This window comes from Fundulus heteroclitus, chromosome 10, assembly GCF_011125445.2.
Source record: "Fundulus heteroclitus isolate FHET01 chromosome 10, MU-UCD_Fhet_4.1, whole genome shotgun sequence".
In the NCBI taxonomy this organism is placed as follows: Eukaryota; Metazoa; Chordata; class Actinopteri; order Cyprinodontiformes; family Fundulidae; genus Fundulus; species Fundulus heteroclitus.
The window spans coordinates 12,047,318-12,065,812 of NC_046370.1; the positions used below are offsets into that span (position 1 = coordinate 12,047,318).

The 18,495-nt window shown below is 41.2% G+C and overlaps 1 protein-coding gene across 10 annotated transcripts in view; it reads left to right on the forward strand.

The window, feature by feature from the left end:
- ctbp2l (C-terminal binding protein 2, like) overlaps positions 1-18,495 on the forward strand; it is a 155,388-nt gene that overhangs the window by 119,999 nt on the left and 16,894 nt on the right. For all 10 annotated transcript variants that reach the window (XM_012862800.3, XM_012862795.3, XM_036142023.1 and 7 more), the window contains 3 exons: positions 8,439-8,593; positions 14,103-14,247; positions 16,869-17,075. In XM_012862800.3, coding sequence (XP_012718254.1) covers positions 8,439-8,593; positions 14,103-14,247; positions 16,869-17,075 — 507 coding nt within the window. The remainder of the gene's footprint in view (positions 1-8,438; positions 8,594-14,102; positions 14,248-16,868; positions 17,076-18,495) is intronic.

The following is an 18,495-nucleotide window of genomic DNA, read 5'->3' on the forward strand; positions in this document are numbered from 1 at the left end:
GATATATTATTTTAGCAGCAATGGGAGTAATTTCTATTTATTGTTGTACTCATCATACGGGCCCATGCCGATTGTCATACAGAATGGATATCTGCCAAGCTTGGCCTGGATTTCTCAGATTTAAAGGCTTAGTCGATTAGTCTGCTAAGTTTTGGGGGTTAATAAAAGCAGACGTAATGGACTCTGTATTCGCAGTCCGGCCTCCACCGCCTGCTTCTATTAATGTTAAATGAGCTGTCAGCTTCCAGATGTGACGGACGGTCAGAGTGCCATCACCTGTTTGCGGTGGAGGTGTGTGTGTGTGTGGGGGGGGGTTACGTGGGAGGAAGTGGGCAGTGGTTGATGGGGGAATCAGGGGTCGACCTGTCGGCTTTATCAGGGTAGGTAACATCTCCTTCTTCTGCGCCAGGCATGCGACGGAGGTTTCTGCCTCCGACCTCCGCTCTTGTCTTGCGTGCTAGTGGCGTTAAAAATAAAGCGTGCTAAAGCGGACGGCGAAAGCCTGTCAAGTGATCACCATGACAACAGACAGGCAGCAGGAGGCAAACCCTGGCGCTCCGATATCCACTCGGCCTGCCCTAAGAGGCTGCGCTACTGGACCGCTCGCTTTCTCCGCGCGCCTCTCATGTCGTTTTTTACGTCCTTCCGTCGCCCCTCTCATCTCCCTCTCCTCTAATATGACTCCTGGGAGCTTTAAAGGCCGACGGGCGATGCTCAGTCTGTTTTAAGCATGCTACTTTCCCCCTCAGCCACTTACATCTGTTTATTTTCCCGCTTTGCAAGAGTCACACACAGCACTATTAATCTTAAACCTCCTAATCCCGCTGTTATCTACCCCATTCAGCCCGCTCCTATGTAATCCCAACGTGCACTGACCCGTTGAGTCTTCCTCCGCCGTTCACCTCGCGCTAACCCTCGAGGTCTTCCGACGTGATCGACATGCGTCCATCTTTGCTGCTACAGATGATACATATCGATATATTTCTTTCATTAGTGAAATCAGCTCTACAAAACGAATATTCTGGATTTAAAACCTGTTAAATTACACTTTTAGCAATAAATTGCCATCACAGGTGTAGACATGCTTAAATAATTAAAGAATTTTGGGACACATAAATTAAAATATAGGGAAAAAAAACTATGTACAACTTTTTCCACCTTTATTGCAACCTACAAACCTACTGTATAATTCAGCCGGGAAAGCATGAAGGATAAAGCAGTCGCAATAATCTGTTTGCAAAGGTTTGCACACCCTTAAACGCATACTTTCACGAAGCCCCTTTAGCATCAACTTCAGTCGTCGTCAGAGTCGGTTTTCATCCCACATCCCGACTTGTCTGCATTTTCCCTCTCTGCCTGATAAAATGTGTCAAATTGTGAGGACATCTTATCTCCATAGCCCTCGAGCAGATATTCTGTCAGATTTAGTTCTGGACTCGGCGAGGTCATTCAAAACTTTTAACGTTTCTCAAGCGAACCCATCATTTATTTATCTGAGCTTAAACTCCCAGGCATGCTTAAAAATTAAAAGCCCTGTTCATCTTTCCAGCCTGACACCCGAAGGTTCGAGGTCAAAACAGACAGGTCTTTGAAACTGTTCAGAATTGAAGTCACCTTGACAAAAAGCCCGGTTACATTTGAGCAAAAAGTAACCGCAGACCGTGATGTTGCCACCAGAATGTTTCACTGTGTGTACGTTGTTCTTTCAGTGACGCTCAGGGTCGTTTTTGTGCCAAATATACTTTGGGATTGTGGCTCGGCAGTTTAACTCTAGTTTCATCAGACCTATAACTCATTCTGTTACATATTTTAAAGAGTATTTTAGTCAAGCCTGGATGTTTTCTTTGCAAAAAAAAAATAAAAAAAAAAAAGCCTCCAGGACCAGTGTTTGCAATGTCCTTATAGCAATTTTGTAGAAACATCCAGTTTAGGTCCATATTGTCTCCAGTGATTGGTCTTTTTTAAATTTTTATGTTTTTAAATATTTATTTACACTTACAAACATTTTCTCAGAGCACATGTTTGCTTTTGATCCTATGTAACCGCTCTGCGAACTTGGGCTTCAACTATGGGATGCATAGAAGCACATGTCAGGAAAATATTACTGGGACACGTTGACTTTATTTCCGGTTAATTAGCTTCACTATAAGTGATGTTATGTGTGTACCTAAGAAGATTAAATGTTGAAATTGTAGCAAAGAGAGCAGGAAAGACGTATTTGTCTAAGGTTGTGGACATTTATGCAAATTGGTAATTGCCGCTTTTTTGACATATGTTCCACTAACAGACTTTTTTTTTTTTTTTTTTTTTTTTTTGTACATTATTTAGGACATGTTGAAACAGTTTTGAAATTATTTATTGGAGATCGAGAAGGCTGGGATGCCAATGCTAGCGTTCACAAAAAACTGCATTTTGAATGAAAGTTTGTGGCACCGAAACATCCTTAAGGGACCCGGTTTGTTTTGATTTAGTTTATAAAGCATATGAAAGATTTATAGATAAGAATTTATGACGATAACTTTAAAATCAGGGCAAAACACCAACCCCGAAAATGTGAAGGGACCCAAGAGGGGTAAAACAAATGATGAGCAGTGGTGCCATGGATGAGATTTGGCTTATGGGCCTTTATTTAATCAGTTTAAGCTTCTTAAGTAATAAATATGTAATAAACATGATGTCTATGATGTAAAAAGCTGCTAGTCCTTAAGGAACGCAGTATTTCCATCTCGGGCCGATCCGTACATGTAGCAGCATGAATATTTATTTGTCCCCACTTGTTAACATTTGATGAAGCAGGGCTGATAATTGTCTGTCTTCTCTGCGCGACACGTCGTCTTCTGCGGAGGAGTGCGAGAAGGTCGAGCCACCGGGGAGCTCGGCTCCTCGCCGCTCTCTTCAGGCTAAGCGAGAAAATGGGGAAACGACCCGGTCGGCGACAGGACCAGAAAGGCGACTCATGCTCTGTCGAGTGCTCCGCTTGTGCAGATGTGGACGGGCTACGGGGGTTTGTTGCGGGCTTCAGACGTATTCTTGAGCATTCTCCGTTTGAGTGACACGGCGCTCTTTTGGGGCACGGCCTGAATGAAGCTCTTCCACGAAGGCGCCGACTCTTATCTGCTCGCGCTCACATTGAGGTGTGCAGTCGGAGAGTGTAATGCAGGTGTTTCTGAGCCATGATTCTGAGCGCGTTCCTGTAAATCTAATCCAGTCTAGAGTAGGTGCATTGATTTATTGAGCCGGCCTTGTTAGCTCGGAGCGGCCCTGCTTCCCGCCACCCTCTAAATCCCACACTGTCTTTTTAGGATGATGCCATAAAACATTGTACATTTTAATTTGCCGCCTGTCTTGTTTGCCGTGTCTTTTGAAGTTTAGAATTTAGTGTTTTTCTAGCTTTGTTTTTACCATTTTGATGATTTATTTATTTATTTCAATTGCTGTTTTTAATCTGATATTAAACACGAAGAATATGAAGCAGAGACGCAGAGATTAGAATTTTGTGGCCAGTTCTCCATTTCCAGTTTTTGTCAACTTTTTTGCTGGTGTAGATGCTTAGTCATCCAGCACACAGCAGTCCACCTCTCAACCAAAAGGTGGTACTTATTTTAGCCGAAGGCAATTTCTTCTTTCGAGAAGTGTCAGATAAGAAGACAGAAGGGTAATTAAAATGTTTTTTTTTGTTTTCTAGCCTTCCTGCAGTGAGCAGTCAATAATTATTTGTATCAGGACAAGAGGGGATGAGACACCAGTCAGCGTAAACTGGGCTCTAACAAAGACACAATGATTATGTGGTTTTCAATTATTTTCTCCAACAATATTTTCATTGTATTTCTTTTACAGATATATCTGTTGTATAACCAATGCAACAACAAACAAACGCCCTCTTAGACACATATTCGCATAAGGTCCCTTAAGCATACAGAAGATAATAGTCCATTGCTGAGGCTCCCTTGTTTAACCGCATGGTCTGACATCAATCTTGTCTTTAGCTGACTTCTTCATCTTGAGAAAAGTCCACTCCTTCAACAAAATTTCGGAAGGGTCTCCAAATGTTTTCAAATAATTCGCTTTTCGCTTTTTGGAGATATGTTATGCGTTCCAGAGGTAAAGTCTTCAGCATTTGCCTGATCCATTGTTTGATACCCTGGTCCTGTCGTTTTCAGTCTTTTAGCTTGTAGTAGGCACATATCAATCAACACTTGTTCACGTTTGGTAAACAACGTATGTTTTGGATACAAACCTAAAATTAGGAAAACCGGATCTAGTGCAACATCCTTAGAAACAAGATGTTTTACAGTTTGTATTATTGCTTTCCAAAATTTTTGAATTTCCCTACATTCCCAGATACAATGAAACAAAGTCCCTTTTTTATCCATACATTTTGTACATATATCTGGAATATTAGGATTGTACCGATTTAAATTAACTGGGGTAATATATATTTGCATTAACCATTTGTATTGCAGTAACCTTAAGCGTGAGTTTACAGTTTGTTTCTGAGCCCTTGTACAGACAGACTGCGGTTTCATTTTAAACTGGTTTTAGCCTCCTACATTAGCGATTAGCACTGTGAGCAGAAAAAGAAAGGCTAGCATTACCAACAACAAAAAAAGCAGTCTCCATTCTAGAGACTGTAGATGCAAAAGCGAGCATGTTCCACTGGAAACGGGTTAAAGGCTGGAAACTGTAAAACAGAGCAACTTTTTGTGCTTTTTTTTCAGCCTTCCTGTTATCTGATAAAAGTATCGCTCTCTCTTTCTCTCTCTCAGCTTGTAGTAATCAGACACACCTCAATACTGTACTTTAAATGCAGTTGGCTTTTAAATACCTTCTTACATCTTTATCTTTTCTCTGACTGTTTTAAACACCTCACTGTTTCTGAGTCTAACGACTTCTGACAGCAACATATTAAAGTTTTTGTCCTACTTGAATTGCACTACTTTTGCTTCAGTCCCATTGATAAAAGGCTTTCTTTCCTATCTCACTTATATCCCGTCCATGACCATACCGTTATATATTGTACGGTGGAAAATACGAAATGTGAGCAAGTGGAGGACAAATGAAGGTTTGGGCCCAGGGAAACGAGCAGCAGTAGCTGAAAATCCTGTCTTTAAATCTGTCATTGACCTGACGGTGTATTTTAAACTACATTTTTCACAGATTTTATTTTCTTTCAGTCAAACGGTTGTTTTCAATATTTACTCAGCGAGCCAGTACAAGAAATAGTTAAACATTGTCTCCTTGTGAACAGCCATGTGTTGCATCGTCATCTTGGATTTAATTTGGTTATGTTTTAAACTTGTACAATTTTTTGAGGAGCTGCTTCTTCTGTTGTCTATTTTATTTTATGGCATTCGCATGCAGCATTAATTAGTTTAGTGTGCTGTATCTGTGACTGATTAACTCTGTAAGGGTTACATTGCAACAAAACTCTACTGTGCCTCTGCAAAAAATACATTTTCCACGATGTAGGGCAGCAAACACTCCTGCATTAAGGGATTTGTTGTGAGCTCTCCCCAAAATGTTGTTCCCCCTTGGCTTTTGTTTATGCACTTAAATTCCTGTTTTTATGACCCAATACTGCACATGCTTATTCTTCATTCAAGAGTGTGTATAATGATGTTTGGTATTAATACAGGTATTTTGACAGCTTAGTAAAATGGGTCCATTATGAACCTTATTGTGCCTACCTAGGTGTTAAAGAATTGGACTCACATGCCAGAGCCAGAAAATGCAGCTTGAACTTCCTGAAACCTGCAGCGAAACGTTTACAGATCCTCTGATAAACTTGCTATCCTTGGGGTTTAGGAACCTTTTCTGCCGGGATGATTCATAAAGCATTTCAAAGGACTTGCCAGATTTACCGGCACTCCAAGTAAATGTGTGTACAAAGGCTTAGAATAAATGAATCCTTTATTGCGGGGTTAAAATCTCTTCTGAAAAGAAAAAAAAAAGATTGAGGAAATTCCAACTTTTAATTTGAGTACATTTACTCTGTGGGGGAAAAGAACCCAACCCCTTCTCTTTAATGGGCCACATTGTGCAAAGATGCCTAGATCTTGACCTTGATAGTCAGTGCACTCTTTCCTTCAGCTCTACCTCACATCTTTTCTCAGGGTTTTGCTGTTTTTGGATCATTGTCCAGAATCCACCTACTACTTGATAAAAAGAAAAAGGAGACTTTACATTGCTATCCATGCTAACAAGACTCCTAGAGCCTTTTGAACTGGAACAGAAACAGACCCACACCATCACAGATCCTCCTTTCCTTGATGCTCTGATCAACTTAAATAAAACAAAAGAATAAGAACAAATGTTTTAAAATAACTAAACAAAACATTTTCTAGGATTTTTTTTTTTTAGGAGTGCAAATAATTTTGCAGTCGGATATGTTCCTCCACTAGATAAATGCACTTAAATTTAAAGGTTGAATTTTTCTAAACTCTCCTACTTTCGATCATTCTTCAAGAATAAGATGGAAGTTTTTGCACGTCTTTACTAGGGCTCCCGACAAATTCCTCCCTGTGTTTGAGGTTTAAGTTACTGTCACACAGTCTCCTAAGCCGGCATGTATGCTGATGAAATGACGAAGCTTCTTACATTGTTCTCAGTGTTTCACATTGGACTTTACGGCTACGTTCACACTGCAGGGAAATGCGACCCAAATCCGATCTTTTTGCCCATATGCGACCCATATCTGTCTTTTTCTTCCAAAAAAATCATGTCGCATTTTATCCGTCTTTCACGTCACTCTCCTGTCTCCACACACAGTAGTAACAGTTAGCGCTCTATAGCATTGTTAATAGATGTGCTGCTTTCTTCTTACTTTAATTCGTCTTGATACGATGTGGTCTTAATATTGTCAGCTCCCATTGCTCAACAGCTTTCTAATAGTAAGGAGAGATGCCACGTTTTTTTTTCTTTTCGAGTTTTTTAAACAAAACTTTATTGAACACTTCTAGAAATAATCCACCATTACTTCCGCAAGCAGTGCGCTGCTGTGTGACGTCGCCTTCTGTTATCTGCGCACACGGGTCGCTTTGCAGTCTTGAACAGTTCAGACAGAAGTCAGATGACGGTCGCGTTTAATAGTAGTATGAACAGCCACCACACAAAAAAAGGTCCTGCCATTTCTTGGCAGGACCTTATCATGTGCTCCTGCTTATGATGTGCTCCTGCTCTGAATAGTGCATGTGCATTTGGATCAGAGGTGTGTTATTGACAGCGAGTTGCTGAGTCGGGATGGGAGATGTTACCTTTCTTGCTATATCAGCTTTTTTCATATCGAATGATCAACTGACCATCTTCGAATGGATTTCAATGCTCTGAGTCCCCCCCAAGTGCTCAGATAGTTATTGGCTAAATCATTCAGAAAGTATGCCTTGCTCTCCTCACTTTTAGCTTCACTTTAGGATAAATGAATGTCATTATTGGGCTATTTCTGTAATATTTGAGCCACTGTTGCACTGATTCTGTTGCAGTGACACACGCACATGTGGTAGACATGGCGTGTTAAATGTGTAGTAAGGCAATGCCCCACTAACAAAAGATTCTCCGCAGTGTAACGCAGGTATAAAGTCTCTATCTCTAAAAGTGGTCACAAAAAAATTTCAGAAACCTTCAAAATCCCCCGTGAACTATTGATTAGGTGTTCCAAAAAAAGTAAAAAAAAAAACAAAGCAACTTGACTTGTTTTCCATAGTTGAAGACATTTCGCTTCCTAGCCAGGAAGCTTTCTCAATTCAAAAAGTCTGGAGTAATGTGGAGTACCAAGCTTTATACTACTGCCTAACAAAGGCCTTGTAATGGCTTAGAAAACATGCAAATACAACAGAAACAGGTCCACCCCTTAGTAATGGGCGGTTGCTAAAGCCATTGAGCCGAAACTGGTCCACTCCTCTGTAACGGGGAGTCGTTAGGGTTGTTATTGGCTTGGCTTAAAGGAACAATGTTTTGATCACCTGAATGAGGGTGAGAGTTAAGGTGATGGTTGGCTGGAATTAATCCTATAGGTGGGTTGTAAGTTTTGAGAGTTGGAACCTGTTTAAGGTTGTTTTTTCTTTCTTAACGTAGATGGCTTCCTTCACACCTCTTTCAAACCATCTGTCTTCTTTGTCCAAAATGTGAACATTTTGGTCCTCAAAAGAGTGTCCTTTGTCCTTAAGGTGTAGGTGGACAGCAGAGTCTTGACCTGAGGAGGTAGCTCTCCTGTGTTGAGCCACGCGTCTGTGGAGAGGTTGTTTGGTTTCTCCAATTTAAAGATCAGAACATTCCTCACTGCACTCAACTGCCATGCATTGATTAGGTGTAGCAGAAAGAAAATGGCAGAATCTAACTGTTTGAAAGCAAATAAAAAGTGAGTCAAGATTTTTTGCAGTGCTTTAAAAATAACGCTGCTCTGTAGTAATAATTGTCCTTCTTCTTCTCATCTGTCTCTTCAGGTATTCGGCCCCAGATCATGAACGGGCCCATGCACCCGCGCCCCCTGGTGGCGCTGCTGGACGGGCGCGACTGCACTGTGGAGATGCCCATCCTTAAAGACTTAGCTACTGTCGCCTTCTGCGATGCTCAGTCAACACAGGAGATCCACGAGAAGGTAGCGAACACACACACACACACACACATACATCAAAGCAGCTGCAAGCCGATGGAGAGGTCTCTCCAACGCCTCTATCACAGAGCTGATATATGAATCGTGTTATATTGGCTTCATGCATGCTCGCCGGTTAAAAAAATAGTGGCTTCATTATGATTTAATGTCACTTTAGGGCATTGGACGTGATGCCTATATCGGTGCCATTGTTCTAATAGAGAGTCTTGTATGGCGGGGATGCGGTGTAATTACATTGGCTTGTCGAAGGCTCTTTATTGTCTTTTATGCAGCGCTTCGGCTGCAAAACAATATACGTCTGCAGAGATGGGTATCACCCAGGAGCGATCTCTCCATCTGAAGACGGAGAGCGAGCCGCTGCATCTTTCCCGCTCGCTGTCCTTATGAAAATAGGACATATTAAAAAAAGAAGCATTTGCATAAAGATCAATTCAATCAAAAGGCCTCGGGCAGAGAGGAGGCGAGGGGAGGGGAGGGGGGTGGGGGGGGGGGCGGCAGGTAGCTTTTTGTTTGTTTTTAACACTACCTTATCAGGAGAAAACATGATTGTAATGTTCACCTCGGCAGCACATTCAGCAGTTCGCAGTAATAACTTGCAGTCTGGATACCCAGAGGGGGCGTTATAGATTGAAAATGTCCAATATCTTTTTCTTGCGCTGCATGTATGCAGAGATGGAGCGTTGATAACTGGGGGGATTTCTGCATAATGTTGGCGAGGCTGACGCAGACGTCTGCAGCCCAACAGTGCAGTCGCAGGGTGCGTAAAACGCTGCCCGACGGTGGTATAAGAAAGCCGCACCAGATCTCCTGCCGGATCCTTGACGTAATGGGCAACAGCGATGACTGAGCGAAAATTAAAAAATAAAATTCAACAATAAATAACGTTACAATCCCAATTTAGTGAAATGCTGTCTGGCCAAGGTCAATGATCCTCTGTGTGTGTCTCAGCCGCTACAGCCTCATATACTGTTTGGAAAGCTTGGATCGCAGCCCACATGGCACACAGTCAATAATGGCTCATCGCACACTTCGGCTCGATTCAAAACAGCGTTAAGCTTAGCGATGTATTTGAATCCCAGCTAATAACACAATGTATGTAACCTGTGGTTTGCAATCATGATTGTCTGCAGCTGGTAGATTCTCTTTGCCAGCACTAAAAGGATGTTTCTGACAACCCCGGAAAAGTTTGGCAAACTCTCTCTGAAGAGCTGAGAAGGAGAGTTTTTTTTAATCCACAACGTCTCTTGGAACCATTTCCATACAGCTGCGAAATTAGCAGTTCAAGTTCAAGTACCACTTATTTAGCTGTTTCTAAATAAATTATTCAGCTTTTTTTTTCGAAAAGAGATTAGGTCAGGGTGTTCAGAAACAACCCAGGAGCCGTCAAGATTGTACCCTGCTATGTACTGGATACATATGGAACACCAAAAAAATAATTAAAAAAATTAAAATGTGGACTATGACAAAAGTTGGGTAACCAAATAAGAGAGGAATGGGCAAATACTCATTTGAATTAAGCCAAAAGCTGTTTAATGGCTTCAAAAAGTGGCTGTTCCCTTAAGGAAAATGTTTAAAAGCATTAGTGGGAGTGTATGCATATATTTGAGCTTGCTGATTTTTTATTAAAATTTTACGTAACTTTTTTTAATATTAGTGTTGGAGTTGCATGTTGGATGATTATTCCACCCTGGAAAGGAAGGGTTCAAAGCACCTGAAGTTAATGGCCTTCATCCACATGATGAGCGTGTAACTTTCTGAAATAAACGGGGGGAAAAGTGTACAGCTATTCTTTCGGTGTATATGTGCTGGAGATACCGGTGTTTAAGGTTTCCAGCACACCATTAACTCGGCAAGATAAGATTTTGTTCTCCCTTTCACTCACGTGGCTGCTTTATCGCTGAATTGGATTTTAAAAGCCCGATCAAAAATGCTTTCTAACATATTCCACATGGAGTTGTGCTGTTGTAGGTCTCCTCTGTTTATTATTATGAAGTGATAAATGCTCAGTAGTTTTAAGAGGCAAGTACCTCAGGACAAAAAAGAAAGAGAAAAAGGATTCCTGCCAGGTGGAAAAAGTTTTCTCTTAATGTTCCGACCACATTGCATCCACTTTGGACCGCTTGCAGGATGACTTCACAGCCATGAAATCCTTCCACAGTTGACCGCAGACGACACAAACATGCACGCAGATGGTTTTCTGTATGAACAACATCTAATTAATATTTCATTTTCTACACCCTGTCAGGCAACGACAAATACACGGGGGTTCTTACTATACACTGTTTAGAAAAGTCTGGGCTTTTGTTTCAGTGGTTTCAAGGTCTGGATTACAAAGAAAAAAGGACTATTTGCATATTTTATTCACAGGCCCGTCGTCTAAAGCTTTGTCCTTCTGTCCTTCCTTCGTTATGTTCTCCTTCCATCCTCCCCTGAAGCTTCCTTCCTTCCTTCGACTTTGGGTCCTTCCTTCCTTCCTTCCTTCCTTCCTTCCTTCCTTCCTCTAGGTATCCTTTCTTAAAACCTCATTTCTTCCTTCCTAGAAGCCTCCTTCCTTTCTTTGTCTTTAGGACCTTCCTTCCTTCCTATTTGTGTCATTCCTTGAAGCCTCCTTCCTTCCTTCCTAGAAGCCTCTTTCCTTTATTCGTCTTTGGATCCTCCCATCCTTCCTCATTGTATCCTTTCTTGAAGCCTCCTTTCTTCCTTCCTAGAAGCCTCCTTCCTTTATTCATCTTTGGGTCCTTCCATCCTTCCTCTTGGTGTCCTTCCTTGAAGCCTCCTTCCTTTCTTGGTCTTTATGTTCTTCCATCCTTCTTCTTGGTGTCCTTCCTTAAAGCCTCCTTTCTTCCTTCCTAGAAGCCTCCTTCCTTTCTTGTTCTTTGGGTCCTTACTTCTTTCCGTCCTCCCTTGAAGCTTCCTTCTTTTTCTTGTCTTTGGGTCCTTCCCCTAGTGTCCTTCCTCCCCCCTCCTTCCGTCTTCCTGCCTTCCCTCCTTGTGTCCTTCCTTCCAGTTTCTGTTTATTTCGGGTCCATATTCAATGGCCTCCCCACTGTGTAAATGTCATCCATAAATTTTATAGTGAACTTTATTATGTTGTATTTTAAAATGCCTGTAAAAGAAAAAAGGGGTTAAAAAAATCCAAGAATCTCCTTCTCAAGTTAAAAAGGAAACAATCTTTAGGCCTCCGGTGCAGAGGGGTGTGTGTGTGTGTGTGTGTGTGTGTGTGTGTGTGTGTGTGTGTGTGTGTGTGTGTGTGTGTGTGTGTGTGTGTGTGTGTGTCTAAGGAGTGTTTTAACCTTGAACTAGTATCTGAAAGGCCCGTCCAGGACACAGTGCTAATAAAAGCAGTATGGAAATTCAGAGCTAATCTGCTAATCACAGGAAAGCTAATTCAGTTTGGCTGGAGGTGAATGTAAAGCTGTTATTTAGGCGCTGACAGGGGCCCGGGCAGAGACTGAGGGGGAGTAGTTCAGAGCCTCATCACAGCGACGAGCAGGCTGGGTCACCTTGAGAAGCCTCGGGTGTTTCACCGACACTGATCCGTGTCGGTGGCGCGGTTCAGATTTACCAACGCTGATTCTTTGGATCTTATTAGATATTTAAAAAAGTATCTAACATGATCTATTCTAATTATCTATCTATCTATCTATCTATAGATAGATAGATAGATAGATAGATAGATAGATAGATAGATAGATAGATAGAGTTTTCTGCTTTAAATAGTGAGTAAGAAGCTTTACATTGGGGGAAAAATACTTAACTTAAACGTTAAAATAAACACAAATATTTTCCACTTCTGCTAGGATAAATGTCTATGTTCAGAATTGCCTTTTCGTGCACCTTTTAATGTTATTGCCATCTACTGGTAAAGCTTGCATATTTTATTGTCTTTGTTACAATTTCTAATGTCATTTGAGAAGATATTTTCCTGGATTCTGGTCTTCCCTTCGTCATTTCGGACAGTTTCGGTCGTTTTTCATGTGACTTTTCGTGATAAAATGCGGTAATGTGCCACATGAACATTTACAGAGACTATACATCAACTGGGGAAGTTTCAAACCCACTTTCACAACCAATTATTGAAAGTAATTGTCTATATAATCCACTCAGTCTACTGTAGGGAAATGTGGTTATGTGACTCCAGTCATGATTATCTACCAGCAGGAGGTCGCGCAGTTATTCGGGTTTATTCAGGAGCCATTTGAGATGGGTCTTTTGGCACAAACATAGATCCAAACTACAGATAATGGAAATAATGTGCAATTTTTAAAAAGAATCTTCCAAAGATGCTAAAAAAAGTAATAAGATCATCAATTGACAAATTTAACAAAGATTTATTGGTAGTTATAATAGTTCACTTGCAGGAGAAATACACATATGTGTAATGGTGAAGTACATAATCATAAATTGGTTGGCTTAGAAAAATGAAAGTTGAGATGAAATGGTAATGCAGGGGTACAAAATGAGGTACAAAATTGGTGTAGGGTGTGCGTGGGTGTGTGTATTTTTTCGCTCCATTTGACAATTTCAACATTATCTTGCACATTTAGCACCAAACCAAGTTCTCTTGGACACAGAACTTGTCTCTTCTTAAATGGAAATGCTTTAAAAGTAATCACAGAAAGGCTAGAGTGTTTATTCAAGAGGAGTCGACGCAATGCTGTGAAACACTGAAATTGATATTTGATAATGATCAAAATTAGCCTACAGTTTTTAGAACATTATGTTCTTAACTCAGTATTTGATGCTGTTGTCGGGAGTATGTAGTCAGAATTGGCCTTGAACTCACTATGGAGGCAGATGAACACTCTAGAGGTCTTCGTGGAGTCCCGATGATCACACAGCAGTACAGAGCCAGGCAAATTATTTTTGCAACATGTTTTTTCAGCTGTTTGTACATCATTCTGGTCTTTCTCAACATCCCGGACTGACAGATGCTCTACACAAGCCTTTCCAGAGTTCTACCTTATCTTTTTTGTCCATGCACGCCTCCCTGCCCACGCTCACACACACACACACACACACACACACACACGCTCACACTGCCTCCTCCTCTTCTCTGCCCCATCTTCATGTGCTCTAACAACACACAGCCTTCTTTATTTCCCAATCCGGATTTCTACAGCCTGTGCTGTTGGTCGTTTTGGCTCGTGCTGACCCAAAGCAGCGTCCCTTGTCAGTGGGAAGCTGAATAGAGCAGAGGCCTCCTGGTGTTTCATTGGAAGGCAACCAGCTACACAACCCTGGCGGCCGGGAACCACACGCGCAATTCGGCAACGTTTTGATCTTCTCTGTTAAAAAAAAAAAAAAAAAAGTAATTTGGCCTAATAAACGTGAATAATGACATAGTTTATGCAAAGTTGTGAAGTCCGTTCAAATTACTGTACCTTGTTTTAAAAGCGGATGGGTAAATAAAGGGCAAGTGATGTGAATTAACAGAAAAAAGATTGAAACATTTGATTTTCACCCATTAGATTTGGTCTTTGTGTGTCTGCAGGTGCTAAACGAGGCAGTGGGAGCCATGATGTACCACACCATCACCTTGACCAGAGAGGACCTGGAGAAGTTCAAAGCCCTACGCATCATCATCCGCATTGGCAGCGGATACGACAACATTGACATAAAGGCGGCGGGAGAACTAGGTACTAAATGGGAACATTTGGGGTTTAAAGATTCATGAATTCATAGTGAACCATTGTGCTATGAATGTCACATATGGGTACAGGCAGTCAGATGAGGAATACGGCCTTCACACCCAGTCATCACTGTCACTTAGAGCCACATATATGGTTTTGGTGCATTTCTTGAGGCACCTCAGCACAGAATTAGCAGATTAGGCTACTATCTACAGCACTCCACACCAAACTAATGCTACATTGGTTGATAATAGCTGGTTATTTTAAAAAATATAGTGAAGAACAAGTGGTTGCTCCAGTTTAAAAACCAATATTTAATATTTTGCACCATTAATCAGGCAAAATGTTTGTTTACTAGTTTACAAAACCTTGTAGAGTTTAATGCTATTAAATGTGCCACTAGGTTTAACAAGTGTTAGTTTGACAGTACCTTTTATCATGCAGGGAATTAAGGATAATCCTTTTTTTTTCTTGCAATAAGAAAGATTTTATTGACGTTTGGACCTAATTGGGTGGTTTATTTTTCTGTCTTTGTGAAGGTTATTTTCTTTTATAAGATTAGAAAAGAAACCTAGCTTCTGACATCTCCATTTGCTACTTTGCTGATGTGCAACTATATAGGTACCTTTAAAGTGGATTTGTTTAAAAAATACACATTAGATTGAGTGATACTCAGATTAGTTGGAAACTCTGACAGATACAATTAAGATCTAAGGAGAATTGTAAATGTTCAGGATAAAACTGGACCAAAAAGATGGAAAAGTCTTATGGAGTCATATCTAAACGGGTACAGATTCCTAAATGATCAGTTCTAGTTACTCAGATGTGTCCCCACTTTGCCCGGTCTGAAAAAATAGCTCAAAATGGAACAACCAAGTCTTTTTAACTACCAGGAATTGGAAAATATGTCACTTTGTTCTCAGTCTTTGCGGAGGTTGAACTTGGTGTTGATTGAGAAGGAAGCCCCGTCAAACACCTTCATGTTTGATGATAACTTGCATCTATTCTCATAGAGATGCCAAATGTTTTTCTGGTTTAAACATTTTTTTTTCCAAGTTATTTCACACAACTGTTAAACTGCTTGGACACAGTGAAAATAAGTACATTCAGGAGAGTCAAAGCGAGCTTTTCAAATCTAGACACACCTTTAACTTTTACTTAAGATGGTGGCGCCATCGTGCTGTGGGGTTGTTTCAGTGCTGGAGACATTGGTTGACTACATGAAAAGGACCAAATGTTAAAAAAAGGATGGTTGAAACTGCACGTTCCAACAGGACGATGATCCCAAACGCAAACAGCCTTCCCAAAGTGGACCTGAAAATTTGTGGACCTTAATCAAAAGCTGGGTCCGTACCGGGACTATGTATGAGAGGTTTTTAGTAACGCTGCTTTACTTTAAAGAAAACTTGAGTCCTTTTAGCAGATGTTTGACTGTGGGTGGTAGTTTAAAAACCCTCTTTATTCTGAAAAGGTTTTTATTGATTCCATCAGAGATCTGGGCCTGCTATCTCCCTCGTTTGATCCTTTGTGTCTCTGTCATTGACACGATTCTCGCTTCAGGCTCCGGTGTTCGGATTGATCTGGATACTTTAGGAGGGAATCGTCAAAATCATTTGCATTGTGCTAAAAATTGTTCAAAGAGGGGCGCTGAGGGCGGCGATCAAAATAAGATTTTCCATTAGCGGGGCTCGTTTCCGGCACCTTGTTTACGGTTTCCCGGCGTTTCGTTAGAGTAGTATTTAAAGCTGAAGTTAATAGTAAGATGAGTCATGAAGATGGCACTGCGAGCCAGACTGTACAAAGAGACTGAAAGGAGTTCGGTTTATCCTCTGAACCACCCAGGCTCCTATCAGCAGGCTCGGTGGCTCAAACGGCTCTTACAGCTGACAAAGCTGCCATTTCCCTGCCAATACGAGATACTGTGTCTAACTGCCACCCACTCGCCGACAGCTCGCTGCCTTTTTGCAACGCAGGAGTCAAAAAGCTATCGGGCCTCGAGAAGGCGGCGCAGATACGACGGCTGTTCTCTGAGAGGAAAAGAAGAAGGAGAAGAAAAAAAAAAAAAAGAGGCCATTGATTGAACATTGAACGGGCTCTGGGTATTTTTTTTGCTGTCTGCGGACCACCGTGCTGTTTCTCAGAGATACAGAGTGGGATGAGGGCATTAGCGGAGAGCGAGGGCAGGCAGAAGTGCTTTGAAAAGAAAATGTAAAAAAAAAAAAAAGAAAAAAGAAAGATGCTGTTATGTTGGAGGAAAGGCGAGGTAATACCACTAGGTCAGGGGTTTAAATTGCTTGAAGGCAACTAAATTGAGAACACTGCTGGAGTATAACTCAACAGAAAGTGTCTAAAGCTTAAATGTCTTCAGGATGTCCGGATATTTATTGCCATATTTGGCCATTTCCGTTAAAAAAGAAAAGTGCACAATATTTTTCATGTTTGATATGAAGCACCAGCAAATTTTTGAAACACATTCTGGTATTGTGGTTTCATGTATGGTACATCTTTTCAAAGATGCTTCTTCAGGTTTGCAGAGTTTGGGTGAAGATCCTATTAAATATTTACTGCAGTACTGATTTTGCCAGTAGCCAGATTCATTTGGAGCCCTTTTGGCCCTTTTCCTTCAGGTATCGCCGTGTGCAACATTCCCTCTGCAGCCGTGGAGGAGACGGCCGACTCCACTATTTGCCACATCCTGAACCTCTACAGGCGGAACACGTGGCTCTACCAGGCTCTCCGGGAGGGCACGAGGGTCCAGAGTGTGGAGCAGATCCGCGAGGTGGCTTCTGGCGCCGCCCGCATCCGTGGCGAAACCCTCGGCCTTATCGGATTTGGTGAATATCTGGTTTCTTTATTTGCAACGGGCATGAATCTCTGACCTTTTCCTCATGTTGACTCCGATAATTAAACCTTCATTTATACAGGAAGTCTCATTGAGACACGAGTTCCCATTTACAAAAGAGAGCTGTTATATAAGTCACTCCGGAATATAAGTCGCATCAGTCAAAAAATGGGTCATAAAGAGGAAAAAAAAAACATATATAAATTGCACTAGAAATTTATCTCATACAATCCAAGACTAAAAACTGACATTTAATCTGGTAAGCCAATTTATTCAAGCTTCGTCCACAATAGGCTAAATAATATGAACATACCTGTGAGGTTGAATTAGCACAACAAGCCACCAACTCCAACCGGGAAAGTTGTCGTCAGAGCATTTCGGTCTAATTACGCTGAAATTAGACCGTGAGCTTAACGGTGCTACATGCTAAGCTAACAGTACGACACGGACGTTTCAGAGCAACATAAAGCTGACGTGCATCTGCGAAGTTGTAACCCGCCCGGACAGCAGAGCTGTAAGCTAGCGCTAGCCGTTATTAGCTTCACGGACAGCCCCGTAACAGGATTCTGTCGCGGTCTGTTTCCTTCGAGCTGCACCACGCAACGCTTCGCTGCATGATTGCATACTGAAACAGTGAAACAACATATGTACACGTGTTCAGTCTTTATTGTTTATCAGTTAATGTTTTAATTCAATTTTAAGTGGCGTAAGAACGGCATATAGTTTTCACAAGCCAAGAGCGCTCTCTTGTGGCTGTTAGACGGTAATGTTTACTACTTGGTTCATCTTAGTCATTGATGTATGTATGGTATGATTTACCATTTAAAATTCAAATATAAGTCGCACCTGACTATAAGTTGCAGGATCGGCAAAACTATGAAAAAATGTCCGACTTATAGTCCGAAAAACAATTTACAATTTACAACACATGTCATCTCAAGGCACTTTACAAAGTCAAATTCAATCAAATCATTCAGACAGATTGATCAAAAAGTTTCCTATCAAAGTAAGGCCAGCAGATTGCATGTAAAAACGTATCTAGAACAACGATACAAGACGTACTGAAATGTAGCGTCACTGTTTTAATAATTCTAAGTCATTTTGAAAAAAGAAATTAGGAGCAAGAGCAAACATTTTGTAACACTGTTTCAAGATTTTTGTCCCGTTACTTTTACTCCGCTGACCCTCCTTTTGGTAGATTCTGATTTCTCTTCGAGAACTGGGGCGTAGGAAGATGCTCGTCCTGCTCTGGTCTTTGATTATGTTAGTAGGAGCAGAGACGACGTCAGACGGTGTGTCGCAGAGAAACGTTTTTAAAATCAAAGCCAAAAGGATTATAGAATTGCCATTTTAATATTGCTTTCAGCATCTTTTATTAGCGATGTGCGGAGCTAGCACTACGATAAACAGAG